The sequence below is a fragment of the Mytilus edulis genome, chromosome 1, assembly GCF_963676685.1.
Source record: "Mytilus edulis chromosome 1, xbMytEdul2.2, whole genome shotgun sequence".
NCBI classification, from domain to species: domain Eukaryota; kingdom Metazoa; phylum Mollusca; class Bivalvia; order Mytilida; family Mytilidae; genus Mytilus; species Mytilus edulis.
This window is the reverse complement of record NC_092344.1, coordinates 81,750,840-81,770,740: the sequence shown is the minus strand read 5'-3', so window position 1 is coordinate 81,770,740 and position 19,901 is coordinate 81,750,840. Positions and strand designations below refer to the sequence as shown.

Sequence of the window (19,901 nt, the reverse complement as noted above, 5' to 3'; positions counted from 1 at the left end):
AGGAATGATTTCCTACCACTGTCAAATTCAAGAAATATTTTTTTCAACCCAATTTCGTATAGAACCGCATGTGGTATGATATGGTGTTATTATACCTAAAAGACATCATCCTATCCTTTTGATAATATCATCTGGTGCAGTAATCTATAAATCAGACTGAAAACTTCTTCAAAAGATAATTTCGATTAAGATGCACAATTCATTTCAGGAAAGCGGTAGTTTGAATAGATGATGGTTCATGTTGACAGTTCGGCATCTGAGGTAAAATTGTCGGGCAACGTATGATAGTCCCATCTGCAAAAACCAACAGTCCTTTTGTCATGCAACTTCTCGGGATAAAGTATTTTTTTGTCACACAATTACTTTTTTCAAGATTTAGCTCTTTGTATAAAATTGAAGTATCGAAATTGGTCACGTTCATTTGCTTGTTAACAATGAAACAAGATTAATAGCACTTCACACATATTTTGTTTCATACACTGTTGTAGATCCTAAATGTGAGGAGCAGTTTGCAATTTGCACAAAATTCCAAGCACTTTGAAATGTTTTTCTTTCTATTTTTCAGCATGATTGATTTTAAATACATTATTCAGATATACAATTCAAGCCTTTTGATTATATATTGAATTATAAAAATGTTTGTATTTGGAGTATTATATTGGAGATTAATGGTAATTATGTGGTAAAAAAAAAACAAAAAAAATATGTTTCTGATTGTGCTGAAAAGTAAAAATCATAATGTGGCGTCAACCATTGACTCCTTAAGGCAAACTACGATATCATTATGGTAAGAACATATAGTCTCAAATGGGTTATTTTGGGATTGCATTTGTGTCAATAAAAAAACGTTTTTGTTCTAGATAACCCATTTTTGAAGGTTTTTCTTATAACATACCTAGGAGTGTCCCGGTTGACTACAAGAAAGACCAACAACCGTAGGGATGTCTTTCCTTGGGCAATCCTCACACCCTGATGTGTGTTATACGACGATAACACCCTAAAGCTGGGGTCACATATTCACGATTTTTACTACTGTCCTTGACAGAACCATTCCCGATTAAAACTTATTAAAAGTCTGATCAAGATCCTGTGAATCGTGGATGGAAATTCAAACTTTAATCAAAATTTGTAAAAGAAAATAATTTAATCTCGACAACAATCAGATATTGTTCAGGAAGCGTCGATATTCAACCGTTTCCAAGAGAATTTATCCCGATAATCCCGTTCTGAATCCGCTTCTAATCCGATTTGTATTTTTCGCCAGGTAAAATTCTACCGAGTCTGTCACGACTGCGTCCCGATTCTACCGAATGTAATCCGACAGAGATCAGACAGTGATCAGACAGTGAACCGACGCTGACGGAAGTTATCCGTTCGAAAACTGTCGGCATATTCGGGATGATCAGGTACTGTCGGAACATAATCCTATCCCGGTCCGCTCTATCGCATTGCAAACGGCTTTTGGCTGGTCTCAGTCGGTTTGAATTTTGTAATTGTCGGTACTCAGACGTAAGTATCATTGACGAATTTCGTATTAATAACGGGACTGTTTCGGCAAAAACGGTTCGCAATCGACAAGATCTGGATGTAATCTGGACTCAATCGGCAGAAAAACAGCAATGAAAAAATTCTCCAGATCATTCAGTTCCATAGGACACCGTCCAGAATACACAGAACATTGTTCGGAATTCGATCCGATACAACAGAATCTGTCACGTCATAACTACGATTGTAATCCGACTAGACAGAATCGGTTGAGTTTCCACGAATGTTACGGGACGCACCTAACTGTCGGGGTGCTTTGCCGAACTATTCTGACCCTTCCCGACCCGTAGGAATCTGTTACGAACTAAAACGACTGCGTCCAGACAATGATAGGACATTCAAGATAATTGAGGATACTAATCCGACTTTTTCATTTTTCGTGGTGTCTCGCTGTCTGATCTCAAACGGGAGCAATAATCGGCAATGTGTGAACCCCGCATTAACCCTGTATACCGTGAAACAATATGAATCACTGCAAAGATTTGCAAACTTTGCATACTACTTTACAGACAACACTAAAATGGGATATTATTTTCTGATGTATTCTGGATTTAAATCGGCCTACTAGTCATTTGTAACATAAATAAAAACTAAAACAATTGGTATATTATCTAAGAGAATGGTTATCCCTTTTTTCGTGATAAAGTACGAGCGTTAGCAAACAAACTTACAATATTGTACAGTGCTCAAGTTTCAAATAATTTAAAGCTTGTTATTTTTCTTTTGATAACTTTAATTTGTTAAGTAATTTGTAATGATTGATATTTCATAATAACATTCACGATACCAATTTTACTGCACCGGTAAACTTTTTTTCTTTGTTTAATTATTTACCCTTTAGTCAGCAGTAATCTCTGTGTTATACATCATTTCAATATGTTTTGGAGCAGTTGTAACTCATTTCTAGAAATTCTTTGTTTTGAACTGTAAATTGACACAAACAATTGATAATTCCTTACTGAAAACATTATTTTCATTCTTTCTTCAGAAGTAAGAACCACCAAATCCGACAATTTCATTAGTAGAGAGCACTTAGCTATATTCTAATTAAGATATAAGCTTCAGTAATAATTATCAAGTTACAATATAGTGAATTATCTAACCTCCTATACATTTCTAGGAATATGATTGGTAAAAAGCGTCCGCGTGCAAACCGTGTATATTTGATATTAGGTTAGTAGGGAGGCGGGGCTTATTTCATACACAGTTAGTAGTGGTGTTACGTCCCTTTATATTCCAAATTAGGTAAGAAGGGAGGCGGGCTTATTTCATACACGGCTAGTAATGGAGTTACGACTTTGGTACGGTTTGAGTATTTAAAATTATTGAAAGTTCTATTTAATATTGTTATATCAAGGTTGTTAATAATAAATAGTCATCGTTGAGATTAGGTTTTTAGTGCATACCAATTTAAGAAGGTTCTATAGGTTGCACTTTGTAAATACAGCTGTTTCTCAAAACACGCCTCTTTTGGGGAGTAATTGAATATTCATAGAAAATTGATTTTGTTTACATACTGGTTCCCAGTTATACTCTCTGTGTTCCATATCGCAGAGACAGAACTTGGGAATGTTACCAGTAAATAAACACGTGCATATTGTTTAGATTGAAATCTGTGGTAACCTTTCATTCGAGGTAGGGGTAGTTAAGAAAATTAGTGTAAGTTTAAACTCTGAGAAGTTCAGGGCATATAAACGTTGAAAATATGCCGCACAGCCCTATATTTTGACCTTTGAAAAAAATTGTGGTGCATATGAACTTTCAATTCTAGGATAAGATTTTTTTCAAAACTTTATAGTAAAAGTGGTACAGTTTTAGCCGTAAAAGGAGTTCCTATGGGAAATTGCATTGTCAATATTTACAGAAATGCAACCTATATAGGGTGAAAAAGGGGAACATTCAGAATTTAACCAAATTTGCTTTATTTCACAGATTTTAAAGAAATTAACTGAAATAAGAAGTTTTATAAATATTTAATGAAGATTGATAGAATCCTGGGCCTTAAATATGATGACTCAGCATAAATTCACAGTTTACAGTATGCATAGTTTACTTAAAGTCCTGGATACAAAATTAAATCATAATATTTGCATATTTGTAAGTTAAATTGTTAAGAAGTGCTTATATTTACTCTTCGCAGTCATTGAAACTCATAGATCCTTCCTGAATATTATTTATGGGGTATTTGTGTCCTTTCGATAACCCAAAAGTAAGCCGCAACACCTAAGTCTGCTTTTTTGTCACCACGGCATAATAAATACAAGCTAGAAAAACAAAAATATCTCAAGAAAACTTACAATAGTGTGTTCTATCCTGAATATGTACTAAATATTCCAAATTGCTAGAAACAGCAGAATGATTTAGGAAATTTGAGGCCCCAGGGGCAAAAAACATAGAAAATTGTCTACCCCTCAGGTCATAAAACAAATAATTCAACTTGTAAATGCTATGATTTTATGATTTTAAAGTTCTTGATATAGAAAACAATAACTATGCTTGGAAGTTATGTAAAAATCAGATGTTAGCAGTCATCTCTTCAACATTTTAAGTGAATTTATATCTCAGACTGGTATCTGCATACATACAACTATTGCAAATATGGCTTTGTTTGAACACTTCTAGTATATATAGTAGCTAAATTGTGTCAGATATATGATTACAGATGATACTGTTGTGACAAGAATTCTAAATTGACCATTTGAGGTAGAAAATGTGTTCTTTAATTGACAAATAGGCATACAGTAAGATGTGGACTGGAGATAGAGGCTGGATTGGATACTTTATATAATCTTGAATGTTGTAATGATTGACTGCTAAACATAACATTTATGATATTCTGATATGCTTTCAGTATGTTATAAAAACAGTTTTTAACAGGTTCTAGGCATTTTTTATCAGAAAATATGCAAATAGGGTAAGCTGGCAATAATTAAAGTCTTGTTTTCAAATTCTTTAAAAAATTGAAACAGGGGAGGGGGTATAAAATGTATAGTAAAGAAAAACTTAGAGTATACACAGTGATTTCTTTAAGACTTTAATTCTGATAAATGAGTATTAATGTGAGAAAAATTGATTTTAGAGAGTTTTCTATTTGAATAAATGTCTGTTTAAATTGATCACTTGAACACTTTAATATAGAAATAAGAAGATGTGTTATGATAGCAAATGAGACAACTCTAGTTTAAATTCAACATATAAAGATATTCGGTAAGATAAATTCGTTACATAGTGTGCTAGTGACCTAATATGAAATATACCGGGTCAGTAAATTCCTAATGGGGTTCGAGCTTTCTTTTCTGCACAGCTCATTAAAAAGTGGTCACTCAAAATTTGCATAAAAAAGGAAATAATGCAGGGTTATGTTCTTCTCATATATTTCATGATGGTATAATAATAAACATCTAACGAGAGGGATTGTGCCTGATATTGATAATAATATGATATACATAATCTGTCAATCAGTTTGATTGATGTTTGGAGCTTGAATGTCAGTAACTGTTAGCAGCCTGTTGTTATTTATTTATTACTGCTATTTTGTTTATTTTCTTTTGTTTCATATTCTGACATCGGACTCGGACAAGTTAGGAGCCTCTGGCCTTTGTTAGTCTTGTAAGATTTTTAATTTAAGTTTCTTATGTATCATTCGGAGTTTAGTATGACGTCCATTATCACTGAACTAGTATACATATTTGTTTAGGGGCCAGGTGAAGGACACCTCCGGTTGCGGGAGTTTCTCGCTACATTGAAGACTCGTTGGTTGCCTTCGGCTGTTGTCAGCTCTATGGTCAGGTTGTTGTCGCTTTGACACATTCCTTATTTCCATTCTCAATTTTATGATATAATAACAAGTTAACACCTTATATGTAGCAAGTGTTGTAACGATAAACATATTTCATCCAATTTACACAGACACACCATACTTCTCTCAAATGAAATATGCTTAACACCTTGTCCTACATTTTCTTTTCATTGAAAATCATCCTGTTTGCCTTATTTTTAAATCAGCCTAGGCTAGAACATGTAAAATATCGAAACTCAATGCATTTTATTTAATGACGTGCAAACCATTAAAACATTAAAAAAAAATACAAATTACTTCGTCTATATATAGCTAGTGTCCGTTATAAAGGGCGAATATCCTCAATCAGCCTTGGCTTTGCTGAGAGATGGTTGGATGTGATGTTGATATTTTGCTGGACTATTATTTTTCGAGCATATTTTAAGACAATATTATGTTACCACCATGGGAAAATAAACCACTCCTAGTCTTATATAAAATAAGGAGTTATGGAGGAAATTCGGTTTTATTCAGACTTCGGAGATGAACGATAGTCTGTAGTATCTGTATGAATATGTTTGGTTACCAATACGGGTTTTAATACAATGGTGGAGAGAGTGTCGTTGATTTATTGACGGTGCATTTTTGACAATCTCAAATCTCACTTCCTGGTGCAAGCTATATTATACATAATACAGTGTCTGCAAGGTGGCTCCACTCGATCACTGTCTTACTCAGAATGATATAGAATATTGCTATGTTTTGCTTGGCGAAATCTCAAAACTCGTATTGTTGTTATTTGATTGACTTGTTTTTCCAATCAATATTTATTCACTAATTTTTTGTCTGGTAATTTTCAAATTTATTGGTATTAAATCTTTTTGGAAATGCTATTCTGGTCTGTAGAGCAGTCAGATATTTTAAAAAGTTCATAATATGAGTACTCTGCCAAACCATCACTAAACGCTGACATGTTTGAGATTTTAACCAAGGGAAATAAGTCAATGGAACAGCATAAAAGATGGATTCACTAGTTTCAGACAATTTATTGAATTTTGGACTTGCAGTACAAAAAACGTTTATTTCATTCTTTTAGTGAAATTGGTTTTAATTTTTCAAATGATTTTATCAGCCATTTATTCTCAATTGTGGTTAGACGTTCATTAAAATCGAAATCAAAATGTGTCAATTTGGGACTAAAAACACAATTCTTCTAAAGCATACATAAACATGTACATATAATAGTCATTTGTTAAGCGTAATATTGTGTTTTGATATAAAATATACCCCATAACTTATATAAGTTACACACAAATCCGGAATGGGTTTTCCAAATTAGAAGCAAATGAAAACCACGTAAATTCTTTAAATAGAAAAAATGCCTTGTGTCCGTGCTCCTGGCAATGTGCCAAATCGTTTACATTTTCATTGGTATTGATCATACCATAGTAAAATTGATGGGTTCCTGACATTACTCTAAAAACTCAACTACCCCATTTAATATGCTCCTGTGTCCTTCTTAAAAGGCATAAACAAGTTGGATATTTTCTTAGTTTCATTATGAAGAATCAGAATTATACAAATGAAGCTGTTACTAGAAAGAGATATAAATTTGGGAAAAAATAAGTCGTAAAATTCTTTTATTTTATTTCAAGGATTAAGATGGTGTAAAAGAATTTGTCAAGTTGTGATTTTTTATTTGGAGGATTTTTTCAATATTGCATGGTTTTCTGGCGGATTGGCTCTTAAAATACAAAGTTAATCCCTCTTTGTCTAGTAATAATAATAAGACAAAATTTCTTGAAATACGTGTTTTTTCTTTAATAATAAAAAGGCAAATATAGCAATGGAACGGATTTTGCTTCAGATAACAAATAGATTGGTAAATTAGGTTATCAAATTGTTTTCGTTTTAAGTTAACAATATTAAGCTGAACATAAGTATAATTACAATAATCTGGCTTGATTTTTTTGTGTTTTAACGCCACTTTTAAGCACCGCATTTTTGCTTGATGCTAACTTGATCGGTATAAACAGATAAAGGAGTAGGTTTAGTAAGACCCCTTTTTGGCCCCAAAATATAGTAGTTTTACAAAATTATGAAAATGTAATCTTCTAGCTATTTACTGGACAGTAGAATGCTTCTGCTACATAAATATGGGCTGTTATTGACAATACAGTACACATATATCGGGAACTAGCATCATTGAATCATGCTAAATTGCTGAAATCTTCACAATTTGAGCATTTTAGTTAAATTTTAGACGATTTCCGTCTTAAATGAAAGTGGCCGCATTCGTGTTCATTCATAATATTGAAATGTAAGTTGTATTTGGGGATAATACATAACATATATAAAGGTTGAGGATGAACACGGATGCGGCCACTTTCATTTTTGACAAAAACCATCTGAAAAGTGACGCTTTTTTGGCAGATTTGATAGATTGTTCACATTTAAGCTTGAATCGGAGCATTTTTAATGAATAAATCAATTAAAATCTTTCACAAAAACTGATTGAATCAATTTAAACAGACACTTGAGTGTTTAAAAAGTGTCTAAAATCTTTCGTTAGATGAAGCTGAAATTTGAGGCCAAAATCGGCCCTTACTGGACCTACTCCTTTAAAATTCGAAACCCTTGATGAGGTGAAATCATAGATCCAGTATTATGTTAGTTGAAACAACGTACGCACTTCAATATTATTCAAGTTATTGTGATTATTTTTTAGCATATTTGAGAGAAGATTTTATCAGTATGACGAGATTGCAGAATGCACAATTGTGAGTATAAACTTTTCAGAAGATTTCTTTTCTTGTTCTATTCTTCTTATTCTTTGCAAACTGGTCTAAAGATACATCAATTTCATCCATAATGAATTCCGAACATGATTTAAGAATTTGATTTTCTGGGTATTATTAATTATTGTCATTTTTCTTTTAGTTCCTGTGTTGCATGTCTATCGTCGTAATGGTTTCTGAAAGTCTTTTGTATTGTCACAATTTGAGGTACAATCAAAAATCAAAATCCTGCTTTTTTGTTCGAATATGAAATAAAAGGTATAGTTCTGTGTTATCAAAATATTAAGTTATTTGGCTATGAGTGATATTAATTGATTCATGTCAATTTTGGCAAGGTTGCAGAGGTTCGCTTATAGTAGATCAGTCCATGTACAGATGGGTGTTTTTGGACAAATTGATCGATGAAGTGTCCAGTCATGATGATTGCCTCGGTTATGTGTATTAGCAAAGTAAAAAAAATGAGACACATGCATTGAATTTCTTTTGTCGAGTTTTTAACATGCAATAATTTTCAAATGTTGTAAATTGTGAATATGAAACTATGACGACAGCAGAAAATGACCTGCAAATTATGCATATGTCGTAATTCTGTAATGTTGTGGAGATGTTTTTCCTCATTTCATTCTGAATGATTATTATGTGAGTGTAGGGAATAAGGACAGGGGGTACGTTGCAAATGAAACTTTGGCCCTATTGATTTCCTTAATGGAACAGCAAGTAGAATTGTATTTAAATTATGTGACCCAAATTTTAAAAAACTGTAAATAGCGCAATTTTTTTAATTTTGATAAACATGCAGCAAAAAATGCCGTTTTTTCCTCTATTCATGAACATTTGATAAATATGAGATATTTCTGAATACAAAATTGCATAATTTTTAATGATACTTATAAATTACAGAAATTACCGATTATTTAACAAAAAACAATTTGTGTTTATCTTTTACAACAAAAAAGTTATGTCTTTCTTTCGAAAAAGAAAATACGGACACAAATCTGAATTTGGAGCAAATATACAAAATTTCGACCTCATTTTACTTAAAAAGTAGCACATGAAGGTATATTCTTTATAACATATTTGATTTAATGAGGTAAAAAATAGTCTATATGCAAATTTTCATCAACTTGTAAATACAGGTTCAAAACTGTATCGTATGCCCTAGGTTCACACTGCCGATTAGATCAACTCGATGGTCGTGATTGTTCAAATTTCCATTTTGTTGTTATTTGAATTTATTAGGCGTGGAAATATCCTCCGTAGAAGATGTTATAGACACCGAGGACATCGCTCCTCTATGCATATCTAATTTCATTGGCAGTTCTTCATTTTATTAGATTAATGTATGAAGATAGTGATGATAAAGCTTTTTACGTGTTGAAGGCCGTACATTGACCTATAATGGTTTACTTTTATAAATTACTATTTGGATGGAGAGCTGTCTCATTGGCACTCACACCACATTTCTTCCTATATCTATTTTAAAGAAAAGAAGGTATGTTCTTGCGTGTCATAACTCAAAATATTGTCTAAAATTACTCAACTTTAGATATCCGGTATTACCCTCCTTTCTTTCATAGCTGTTATTTTAATGAAAGAAAGGAGGGTAAAACCTAAACTTGAGTAAGTTTGGATATTGTTTTAAAATATAACAAGCAAGAACACGTTAAGATAGTTGAATTAATATTAAAGTTAGAAGAAATGCATCGTTTAAACTAACAAACCACAAACGACAAACTGTAGACGCATTTGCAGCCAGTGTATAGTTTGTCTAAGTTTATGCAAACTTTGCAAAAGTATGTTAGAAACAAATGATCAAAACGTGTGCTCGCTCAACAGTGTATCGTTAGTGTTAAAAAGAAATTCGCTCCAAATAAAAAAAAACATTTTGTCTTTCGTCTCCTTTTTGTGTGAAATTACGTCAAAAAGTTTGAATGAAAAAAAAAATTACGGTAAAGTGACCTTTATGAACCACATCTTCTTTTTTATACTACAAACTTTCTGGACAAACGGAAAATACGGACAGATAAAACAGAAAATATCCCATAAAACAGGTAAAATATAATCTTCTTATAAACCAACTTTGAAAGATAACTTAGTCATCTAATAATGAATGTTATTGCTCAATTACTTATACCTCTTATTATTATTTTAATTTAAGACAATGTCATAAATGATTTTTAGCTTTATCGATTTTAGGTAACAGCATGTGTTGACAAAAGGACGTATTATTACGGGTTAATTCATACCATGGGCTGAAAATCTTAATTCTATTATAATCCAGAAAAATGTCATATAGTTTACCTAATGCAAGCAGTTAATTGCAAATACACAAAGTTCTATTGTATAATGGCATATGGGGAATCATTTTTAATAGGCATAATTTGACAGTGCATGTAGCAGCATATACATAAAAAAGAAGATATGGTATGACCAAAATGACACAGAAATTAACAACTATAGGTCACCGTACGGCTTCCATTAGCTATAAAAATCCCCCGAAATGACAATGTAAAACAATTCAAACGAGAACACTAACGGCCTAATTACGTCTTTTATCTTGATCGTCACTCTGTTTTTAATGTGATTATTAGTTAGTATATACATATCATTGTATTATAACGCACGATGTCTTCGTATGGCAAAATATTCTTTTCTCGTTAATTCTCTAAAGGTGCAATATATAAATCTGTGTTAATGGATATGGCGTTCTTACTTGAGGTAAATCTTGAAATGCGCATTGGGCGCACAAAATTAAAAAGATTCTTATTACAGATTAAAGCCGTTGTTGTCCTTACCGCTGCTTCTAGATTGCTTGTCCCCGAGTGTATGAGGAGCTAAGTTCTGAGAGTCTCGGTACTGATATCACTTTGAGGTGTACCATTCTAACCATGTACATTTGGAAAATTGACGGGAGATTAATATGGCTATTCGGATTCCTATATGATATATAGCTCATTATGTATTCCAGTACTTATAAGGAAAGTTATTCCTTTCACTCGTTTCAAAATCGTGACATTAAGTTTTGTTTCTCTTTGAGTGTCCCGATGAATGTTTCTTAAAGAATGTGCTTATGAAGCATGTATTTTGTTAAGGTTGATTGTCATTTAGTGTCACTATGGTGACATTACTGGTAGTGGGATGTCTGTCTGCGGAGGTATGTTGAGCTCATTTGTCATTGTGTCAGTACTAACTTGATTTGACACGTACTGTGCTAAAATTATCGGGTAAACTGTACAAGTTACTTTGATACATGCATGAGCATGAAGGTTATAATTTCAAATGGTTTAACTATGTAAAATCTGTGTTTAATGACTGTGGCTTTTGTGAAATATACAATATTCCGGAGCAAGTTGATTATAATTATATTAAAACTAATGTGAGGCAGCGTCTCCAGGACCAGTTTATTCAAAAATGGTTCTCTGATATAAATAACTCATCAAGGGGGGAATTTTATTTACACTTTAAAGAAGAGTTTTGCTTAGAACCATATCTGTTGAAATTAAGGCGGGGTCATAGAGTAAATATATGTAAATTAAGGGTATGTAATACAAAGTTTCCCATTGAAACAGGAAGATGGAGAAATGTACCACGAAATGAGAGAATTTGTCCACTTTGTAAAGCTGGTCTTGGGGATGTGTACCACTATATATGTATATGTACCAATTATAAAGTTAAAGATTAAAGGGGGAAGTTCATACCTCCATATTATTTAAAATATCCAAATGTTAAAAAAGTACTGGGCATGCTTAAATATTGTACTAATAATGTGCTGTCTAAGCAGTCAATTTTTATTCAAAATGTAGAAAAGATGCTTGTCTGATTTAAAACTGCAATAAACAAAGATTTATCTCTGAAGATGGGGTTCGACGACTTACAGAAAAGAGCGACGATTTACAGAAAAGAACCGAAAAGGACCGAAAAGGACCAAAAAGAACCGGAAAGGACCGAAAAGAACAGAAAAGGAGATCGACGTTTTTTGTAATTGAAGAAAATTTAGTTAGCAAATTGCAAATTATTTAAGTCTATTATAAATGAAAATTGGTGGGGTAAACAGTCTTGCAAAATTATATAATATTTCTACAGGTTACCTAAGTTTGTATTCCGAAATGAATTAATTGTCAAAAATAACTGAAGTACAACAACCATTAAGATATAATCACATCATACGTGAATAATTAGCTCTAAAAGTCCTATGCACTTATTTTACACTCTTTAGAAGTTTTAGTGATGAAATTTCTATACATAACCTTCAGACGTCGTCTCGTCTGATGCAAAAAAAAAAAAAATAATTGTTGCTGTCTGATGAATGTATTTTCACCCTCTCCTTTACGACAGATATACGATAAACTAAACAGGTACAAATAAACAAACAAATTAAAACAAAACTCAGCTTTATAAGCAAACTGGTACCTATGAGACTGTACATTATGACAATCTATTGCCGGTTGCTGTGTGTGTGTGTATTTTTCTTGTAGTACCGCTGTTTCATTAACGTGAGCCTCAAATCTTATTTTATTTCAGTATTTGACTTTCGAATTCGAATTGTCTTTTGCATTCAACTGTCCAAAATGCCTTAACAGGTGTATAGTTGTTTACACACGAAATAAGATATAACGTATAAGCATTTCGTTCGTATTTTAGACTAGATGCCATCAAATTAACTATCGAGATTACCTCCGAAGACTGCCGATAGTTATTCGACCCGATTTAAACATAAATATAAATATAGAATAGACTGAGAAGCATGTGGAGTTGTGTAATGACGAACTTACGCGGTCTGTTTAATTTCATGTCATAGATTTGAGAAATGTAAATCATTGTTTTTACCTGGATATGAATGATTTCTTGTTGACCAAATCGGTCGAAGAAAGTTTTTTTTTTAAATGGTGGATCACTTGTTTCACTTTTCAATGTTGACATTCCTTTCGTTTTAGTTTCTGAACACGCTAAGGGCATGCGTAATCAATCTTCAGATTAAGGTCAAGTTAGGGTTACTTGAAGACGGGTTCAACTGAGGTTGAATTATTCACCTGCAAGTCAATAATATATTTGAAATGTTTTCGATTTTGACCAAATTGTACCAAATTGACTGCCAATAACGAAATAGTATATCATTATTCTCCTTTAATAACTGTTTGAGACCCCAAAAAAATCAAATTTTGATATTTGTCTAAATGGAATCTAACATGTCTTATGTCCCTTTAACAGATTTAAATAAAATTTTCGATTGTGTTTAATTGGCCTTTATTTAAAATACATTTTGTATAGCAAATACTGTAAAAATTATCTCTTCTTGTATTAGACCGTTTAAGATTTTGGAAACAACTCATCATTTAAAACCAAACTAATGTCTTGCATTCTTGTGTCAGTGAAAAAGGTGCGTCAAGATCGTTTCAGATTGTAACATTTATATAAAATCAAAAATACAAAAACTGTAATAGAAATTAAAGTGTAAAACTATAAATTAAACAACAACCCATCCATAATTATTTTACACATCCATGTTCCAACTTATGCATGTTATATTTATCTAAATATATGTCAAATTTGCTTTTAAGTATACCGATGACAATCTTTACAAGTGATAAAGACAAATTAATGGAGTAAACAGTCTTGCAAAATTATATAATATTACTATAGGGTTACCTAAGTTTATATTCCGAAATGAATTAATTGTCGAAAATAACTGAAGTGCAACAACCATTAAGATATAATCACCTCATACATTTATAATTAGCTATAAAAGTCCTACTTATTTTACACTCTTTAGAAATTTTGCAATTGAAATTTCAATATAAAACCTTCAGAAGTGGTCTCATCTGATGCAGAAAAAAAACCACCCTACAGATATAGCAATTTTTTTTCCCCATTGAATTTTTCTTAAAATTTGCATACATATACCATGCAATGGCCTCTATAAAAATTTGAGTTAAAAATAGTATGTCACCAGACTCGTTTCCATGGTAACGGCCAGCAAAGTTGGTACATTACGGGTATGCATAAATACATACCTGATGTAAAAAACCTGGATTTTTTTCAAGCTTTTGAAAGTTTTTTGAAAGGTTTGTTCTTAATTTATTACAAAATTATTATTAAAAATGTAAATAAAACACAAATAATGGTAGTTTTATTCATATTCATTAATTTCGGCTCCAATTTCATTAACACTGCTGCACACAGAAGTCGTCTCATCTGATGCAGAAAAAAAACCAATAATTGTTGCTGTCTTATGACATGTATGAAAGTATTTTCACCCTCTCCTTACCATGTTTACGACAGATATACGATAAAATAACTAAACAGGTACAAATAAACAAACAAATTGAAACAAAACTCGGCTTTCAAAATATAAGCAGACTGGTACCCGTTATCTCCATGTACAAATTTCTCTATAGATACATGTAGCACAGACCAACATTTATCACCATCTGACATCGTTTAGCTAATCTGCATATCTGTTTTAACTTTTAAGTGGTTTATAAGATAAAATTAATAAAAATCAACAGGCCATTAACGTTTTTCACACCCTTTAATCTATACGCTATATAAAGAGTAAACAATTATCAATTATACCGAAACCGTGTGCGCTTTTCATTTATTTATATTTACTGAAACACGAAATGAAATGACTGTAAAGTGCACAAAATTTATTATATAGATAATGATGCATTTTTTTTATTGACTAATCTCCTTTTATTCACATGTAGCCCATCGTTTTATACCGTAAATTGAATTAAGAAATTGAAAAGAATCAAGAACATCGTAAAGTTTGCCAAGGTTTACATGTAGCAGGAATTGAAATTTTCTTCAAACGTATTTTACAATTCTATCTTCTAAAACAAGGAAATGACACTTTGATTTTTGTTCAAAAACATTTATAAATGCCTTAATACAGGGAAATCTAACTTTTTTTGTAAGTCTACATATCCCTATAAATGTACAATCTAAATTTGAATTATACATTCCTTTATTACGAGTGGAAAACAATTGGTGTATATATATATACATTGTTTTAACTTTAAATAATAATTATATGTATGCTCTTTTCGGCCTTTTCGGTTCTTTTTGGTCCTTTTCGGTTCTTTTCTGTTCTTTTCTGTAAATCGTCGCTCTTTTCTGTAAATCGTTGGACCGCTGAAGATGTATAATTTTAAAATGTATACTGTATGTATTATGAAATATGTTGTGATTTATATTGTGCATAATATGCTCCTGTTACGCAGTCTTCTGCGGCTGAGTTTTCTTTAATAAACTATAAACTATAAAACTATAAAACTCGTTGAATAATAAGAAATTATAAAAAAAAACTAAGCTTTCATCTGAACTTAGCCACAATTGTTTTCAAATTTCCAGTTTATTATCCAACTGAATCACATGCATTAAAATACATTCTAACTGAATGTATTCTCAGTTTTTTGTCTATATTCTTTAACCTCCCATTTATCAATTAAGAAAAATAATTTATCAGCTGAGGTAAAACATTGTAGCTGGCATTTTCCCTTTATCTAAGTATATTGGTAGATAGCAAAGCAAAACAACTTAGATGGGACACAAAAATGTGTTTCAATCTGACAATGTGCACATGAATTATTATACTTCTATTCAACATATTCAAGGTAAACAATATACGATTGACTATTTATTTGTACCAGACAAGTAATGTTCATATATGTTTAATTTTATTCATAGTAGGTACATCTATACTATACTTGAACTCATTATACTAGTTAAACCATATCAATTCTTTAAGATAAACGTTTTGTGATGAGAGATATAATATTAGAAAATGTCATGTTTAACTGTTCCGAAAAGAATGTACAGATCAGAAGCATTTGTGGATATGAATTACATCCGTATTTAAGGTTGGACATAAACCTAGGAAGTGATTGCAAAACTTTTACTAATGAATGTATATAAAAAAAATTTGGAATTGTTTATTAATTCAATTGATTAGGATTATCATGATTATACTGTTATTTAGAACTATCGTTCTTTTTTTCAGATTTCAAATGTTCCTTTTCTGTATGCTATGGATATGCTTTGTAAATATGCTCTTCCAAATGAAACATCTAAAGAAGCATAAACAATTCAAAAAGTTATCGATTCTTAACGTTGAAAAACTAGTTTTCGATACAAATCACAGAAAAATATTGAATAAAAAACCAGTAAATAATTTCAAAGATAAAGACATATTCTTGATAAATCCTTCAGAGTTACTGTGCGAAAATTTCAAATGTGATTCTCTGCAAGTTTTATTTATTGTGAAATCCTACGTTTTAAACTTTGGCCAGCGCGAAGCTATACGTAGGACCTGGGGAGGCATGACTAAACTGCGATCAAAAACTGTTTTTATCATCGGATATCTAGACGGCATTGACTATTTTGTTGAATTTGAATCAGAAAAGTACAAAGATATTGTTCAGTTAAATATGAGTGATCAGTATCAAAATGTTGTTTATAAAACAATTTATGCTTTGATATGGCTATCAAGAATACACATAACATCTTTATTCATTCATTTTGTTGATGACGATCGGTTTGTTGATCCACTGCATATTTATGATATTGCAACACGAACCATTAACTCCGCAGACTTGATAGTGGTTGGATATTTGCTTAATCGATCAGAAACAGTTAGAGATAAAAGTTCAAAAACTTATGTTTCACAAGACGACTATCCATTTGAAGGGTATCCGCCATATATAATTGGGGGAACTATCTTGACAAATGAAAAAACTGTTCGAACCTTAGCAGTTGCAGTAGAGTACACAAAGGTTATTCAAATAGAAGATGCATATATTGGAATGGTAGCACACTCAGTAAATATAAGTCTGAAACATCATGCGGCTTTTTTTGCCTATAAAAAAAATCTGACGAGTTTTATTCGAAATGGAGTATCATCGCCTGGTTATGAAAACACGAACATTTTGATGAGGGACTGGAGTTTATTACAAGCAAAGCGTCATAGTATGCAGTTGAAAACAAAATATTAGAAATAAAAAATATATACATGTAGTCATCTAGCTTCAGTTCTTAATTAGATTCAGTTCGGCAGCCTTTTGGATATGACTGGTGAGAATATGCCTATGTCCCTGTTATTCTAAATATTAAATTTAAAAATAATGCTATATGCAGAAGAGATCTTGAATTTTACCAAAAAAAACTGCCTTTTGGGATTTATTTTTCGGTAAAAAAAAAAAGGGACAGGCCACCTCCGTCGAATTCAAGGATTTTCTAAAACCAATAATCTTAATTAATTTGCCAAAACGGGGGAAGTAGTGAACGTATTTAGCGAAAAACAAAAGCCATATAACAGCCTCAAGACCTCTTAAATTAAGCTTCACGTTCCTTTTTTTAACATCTAAAAATAGAATTGCTTAATATGATTCGCCCACAGGAGAATGTTTGAACGTATTAATCGTCTAGAACTAAGGAGTAAAGCACGTACAGAATATTAGGACATCATGATAGTTTTGTCCGTAGTGAAAAAGGGTCTTCAGAAATACTGTGAAACTGTTTACTCGTGAAGTAGTATCAACCATGTGTGGATATATTTTTGTATCTGATTACAAGTTTTGGCTTAGTTTGAGGGATATCGGCGAATATGTGTGCCGACCCTCTTTACGAATGATTGGTGGTTACAGATAAGTGTATGTTAAAAACAGGTCTCCAAACATCCAAAGTATATTGTAAATCATGTTTTCAAGAATAATTAAAGATGAAAATTTCTGTTATTAATTATGCAAATCATTGGCACAATTGTTCAGCTGTTTATTAACATGGACCAAACAGCAAAAATACAAAAACAAAAAATGTTAGAAGTTGATCACTTAATGAAAGAAAAGATATTTTGAACTCCAATTGTTGGGGAAGATTTCAATGAAGCATACAAAATTTTGACAGAATTAATACATAAAACTATCACCAAAACAAAAACCAGTATCTAATTTGAAATCACTGTTTGAAGAAAATATTGATACTTGGCGAGATATGCATCAAAACATACAACAATTTACTTGGAGGAGAAATGATAAATATCAGGCGAGTAGAATAGTTCTAATATTGATTAGTAGCAATTTTAAACCATAGATAGATATATGCAAAATTAAACCGGCAACTATCAAGGATTATGTACCCTTGTGTTGATTCAATGCTAAACATTTGGAAGTTGTATAGAAAATCCACAGGCTATCCCCTTGTACTCTCATATTTGGCAATTCAGTTCTTGATAGATAGAGGATTTTAGCATGCAGTGCTTGCAATGATTTCATTAAAACAAATTTATAAATTTAGATATTGGTTAAAACAAATATAAATATGGACCAATTCAAGTACACCTTTTAAGGTGCACTCGACTTTAGTGACTCAACACGAGGTTTTTGGGGATTGAAAGGTTGTTTATGACTTTTTGCAAACAATTAACAGTCGCACTGCTAAATTGTCATTACCAACAGGTCTGCAATGCAGCGAGAAATTCCCGCACACGGAGGCGTCCTTCAGCTGGCCTCTAAACAAATATATATACTGAATAATTTGGTACATGAAGTTTCTGATATCTTGATTGATTCTGTAGAACCTACTTTTGGTACAAATGTGTATGCTAAAACTATGTCGCGTAATTCTAAGAAACAAAACAATAATGAATGGTATGATAAAGATTGTAACAAAGCAAAGAAAGAATTAAGAAAATCACAAAGACTTTATAAACATTATGGGTCAAATATTTTTAAAGAAAGATTACGACAGAGTGAGATATATTATAAGAAATTGATGGATGGAAATATTAAGAAATTAAATGCAGATATGAGTGACAACATGAAAAAAATGAAAAATAAAAATCCAAAAGAATTTGGAAATTATTTAATAAGGGACGTCACAGAAAAAAAAAGCAATATATCTATTAGAACATTATTTGATTTTTTTTAAAGATTTAAATAAGAACAAGTTTGAAGATGAATTTATTTTTAAAAATGACGTGCGCTCATCTTGTCACGATGACACACTTACACTGGGGTAAAGCTGATGACCGTAACTGCATTCACGGTCATCCCAAGATGTCGGATGAAAAATTAGGTCAGTTTTTGTATTGTCTGTTAAAGTGTTTCTATATCATTTTCTTTATAAATCATACATTGAAACGATGTAAATTTATAAAAGAATCACTCGGAAATCACTAATTACTTCTGAGAAATGTGCATGAAACGGGAAATTCGATTTGAAAAAATCGCCAAGATGACCGTAAATCATAATCGAGATGACCGTAACAGAATCAGCGATTCATAACAAGGCTGACCGTAACTGCTTTTAAGATGACCGTAATTTGTAAATGATGACCGTAACTTTTAAAGGGTGACCCTCAATTCTAAGAAATATCCGTATTTATATAACTATCTTTTTGTATCAAATGATTAATCGTGTTGGTATACACATATTAATATGAGAGTTTTATCCTATAGGTAGAAGAAAATAGGAAGTGCTTCAAATGCAAAGATTACCATATGTATCTTTTTTACAGTAGAGGGTTTAATTTTTAAAATGAATTTGCCAAAAGACATGCAAATGAACAGGAAGGGAAAACATGCTACAAAAACGCGATAAAATGACACCTTACAAGCATAATGAAAAAAAGCGGTGCACCGCCTTCAACCGCTCGACAAAAGATTTTTTGTTTGTTTCTGGGATTCCTTTTAATGACATATAATAAATACACATTTTTAAAAATGCCAAAAAATTGCATGTACACCCATTGATATTATATCGTCTTTAATTTTGTCGTGCAA

At 31.7% G+C, this 19,901-nt stretch overlaps 1 protein-coding gene across 1 annotated transcript; it reads left to right on the top strand.

Moving 5' to 3' along the window:
• Nucleotides 1-609: 609 nt before the first annotated feature.
• LOC139491897 (beta-1,3-galactosyltransferase brn-like) lies at nt 610-18,162 on the top strand. The gene is made up of 3 exons (XM_071279816.1): nt 610-787; nt 8,052-8,103; nt 16,124-18,162. The coding sequence occupies exons 2-3, from the start codon at nt 8,078-8,080 to the stop codon at nt 17,112-17,114; spliced, it is 1,017 nt and encodes a 338-aa protein (XP_071135917.1). The 5' UTR covers nt 610-787; nt 8,052-8,077; the 3' UTR covers nt 17,115-18,162.
• The last annotated feature ends 1,739 nt before the right edge of the window (nt 18,163-19,901 follow it).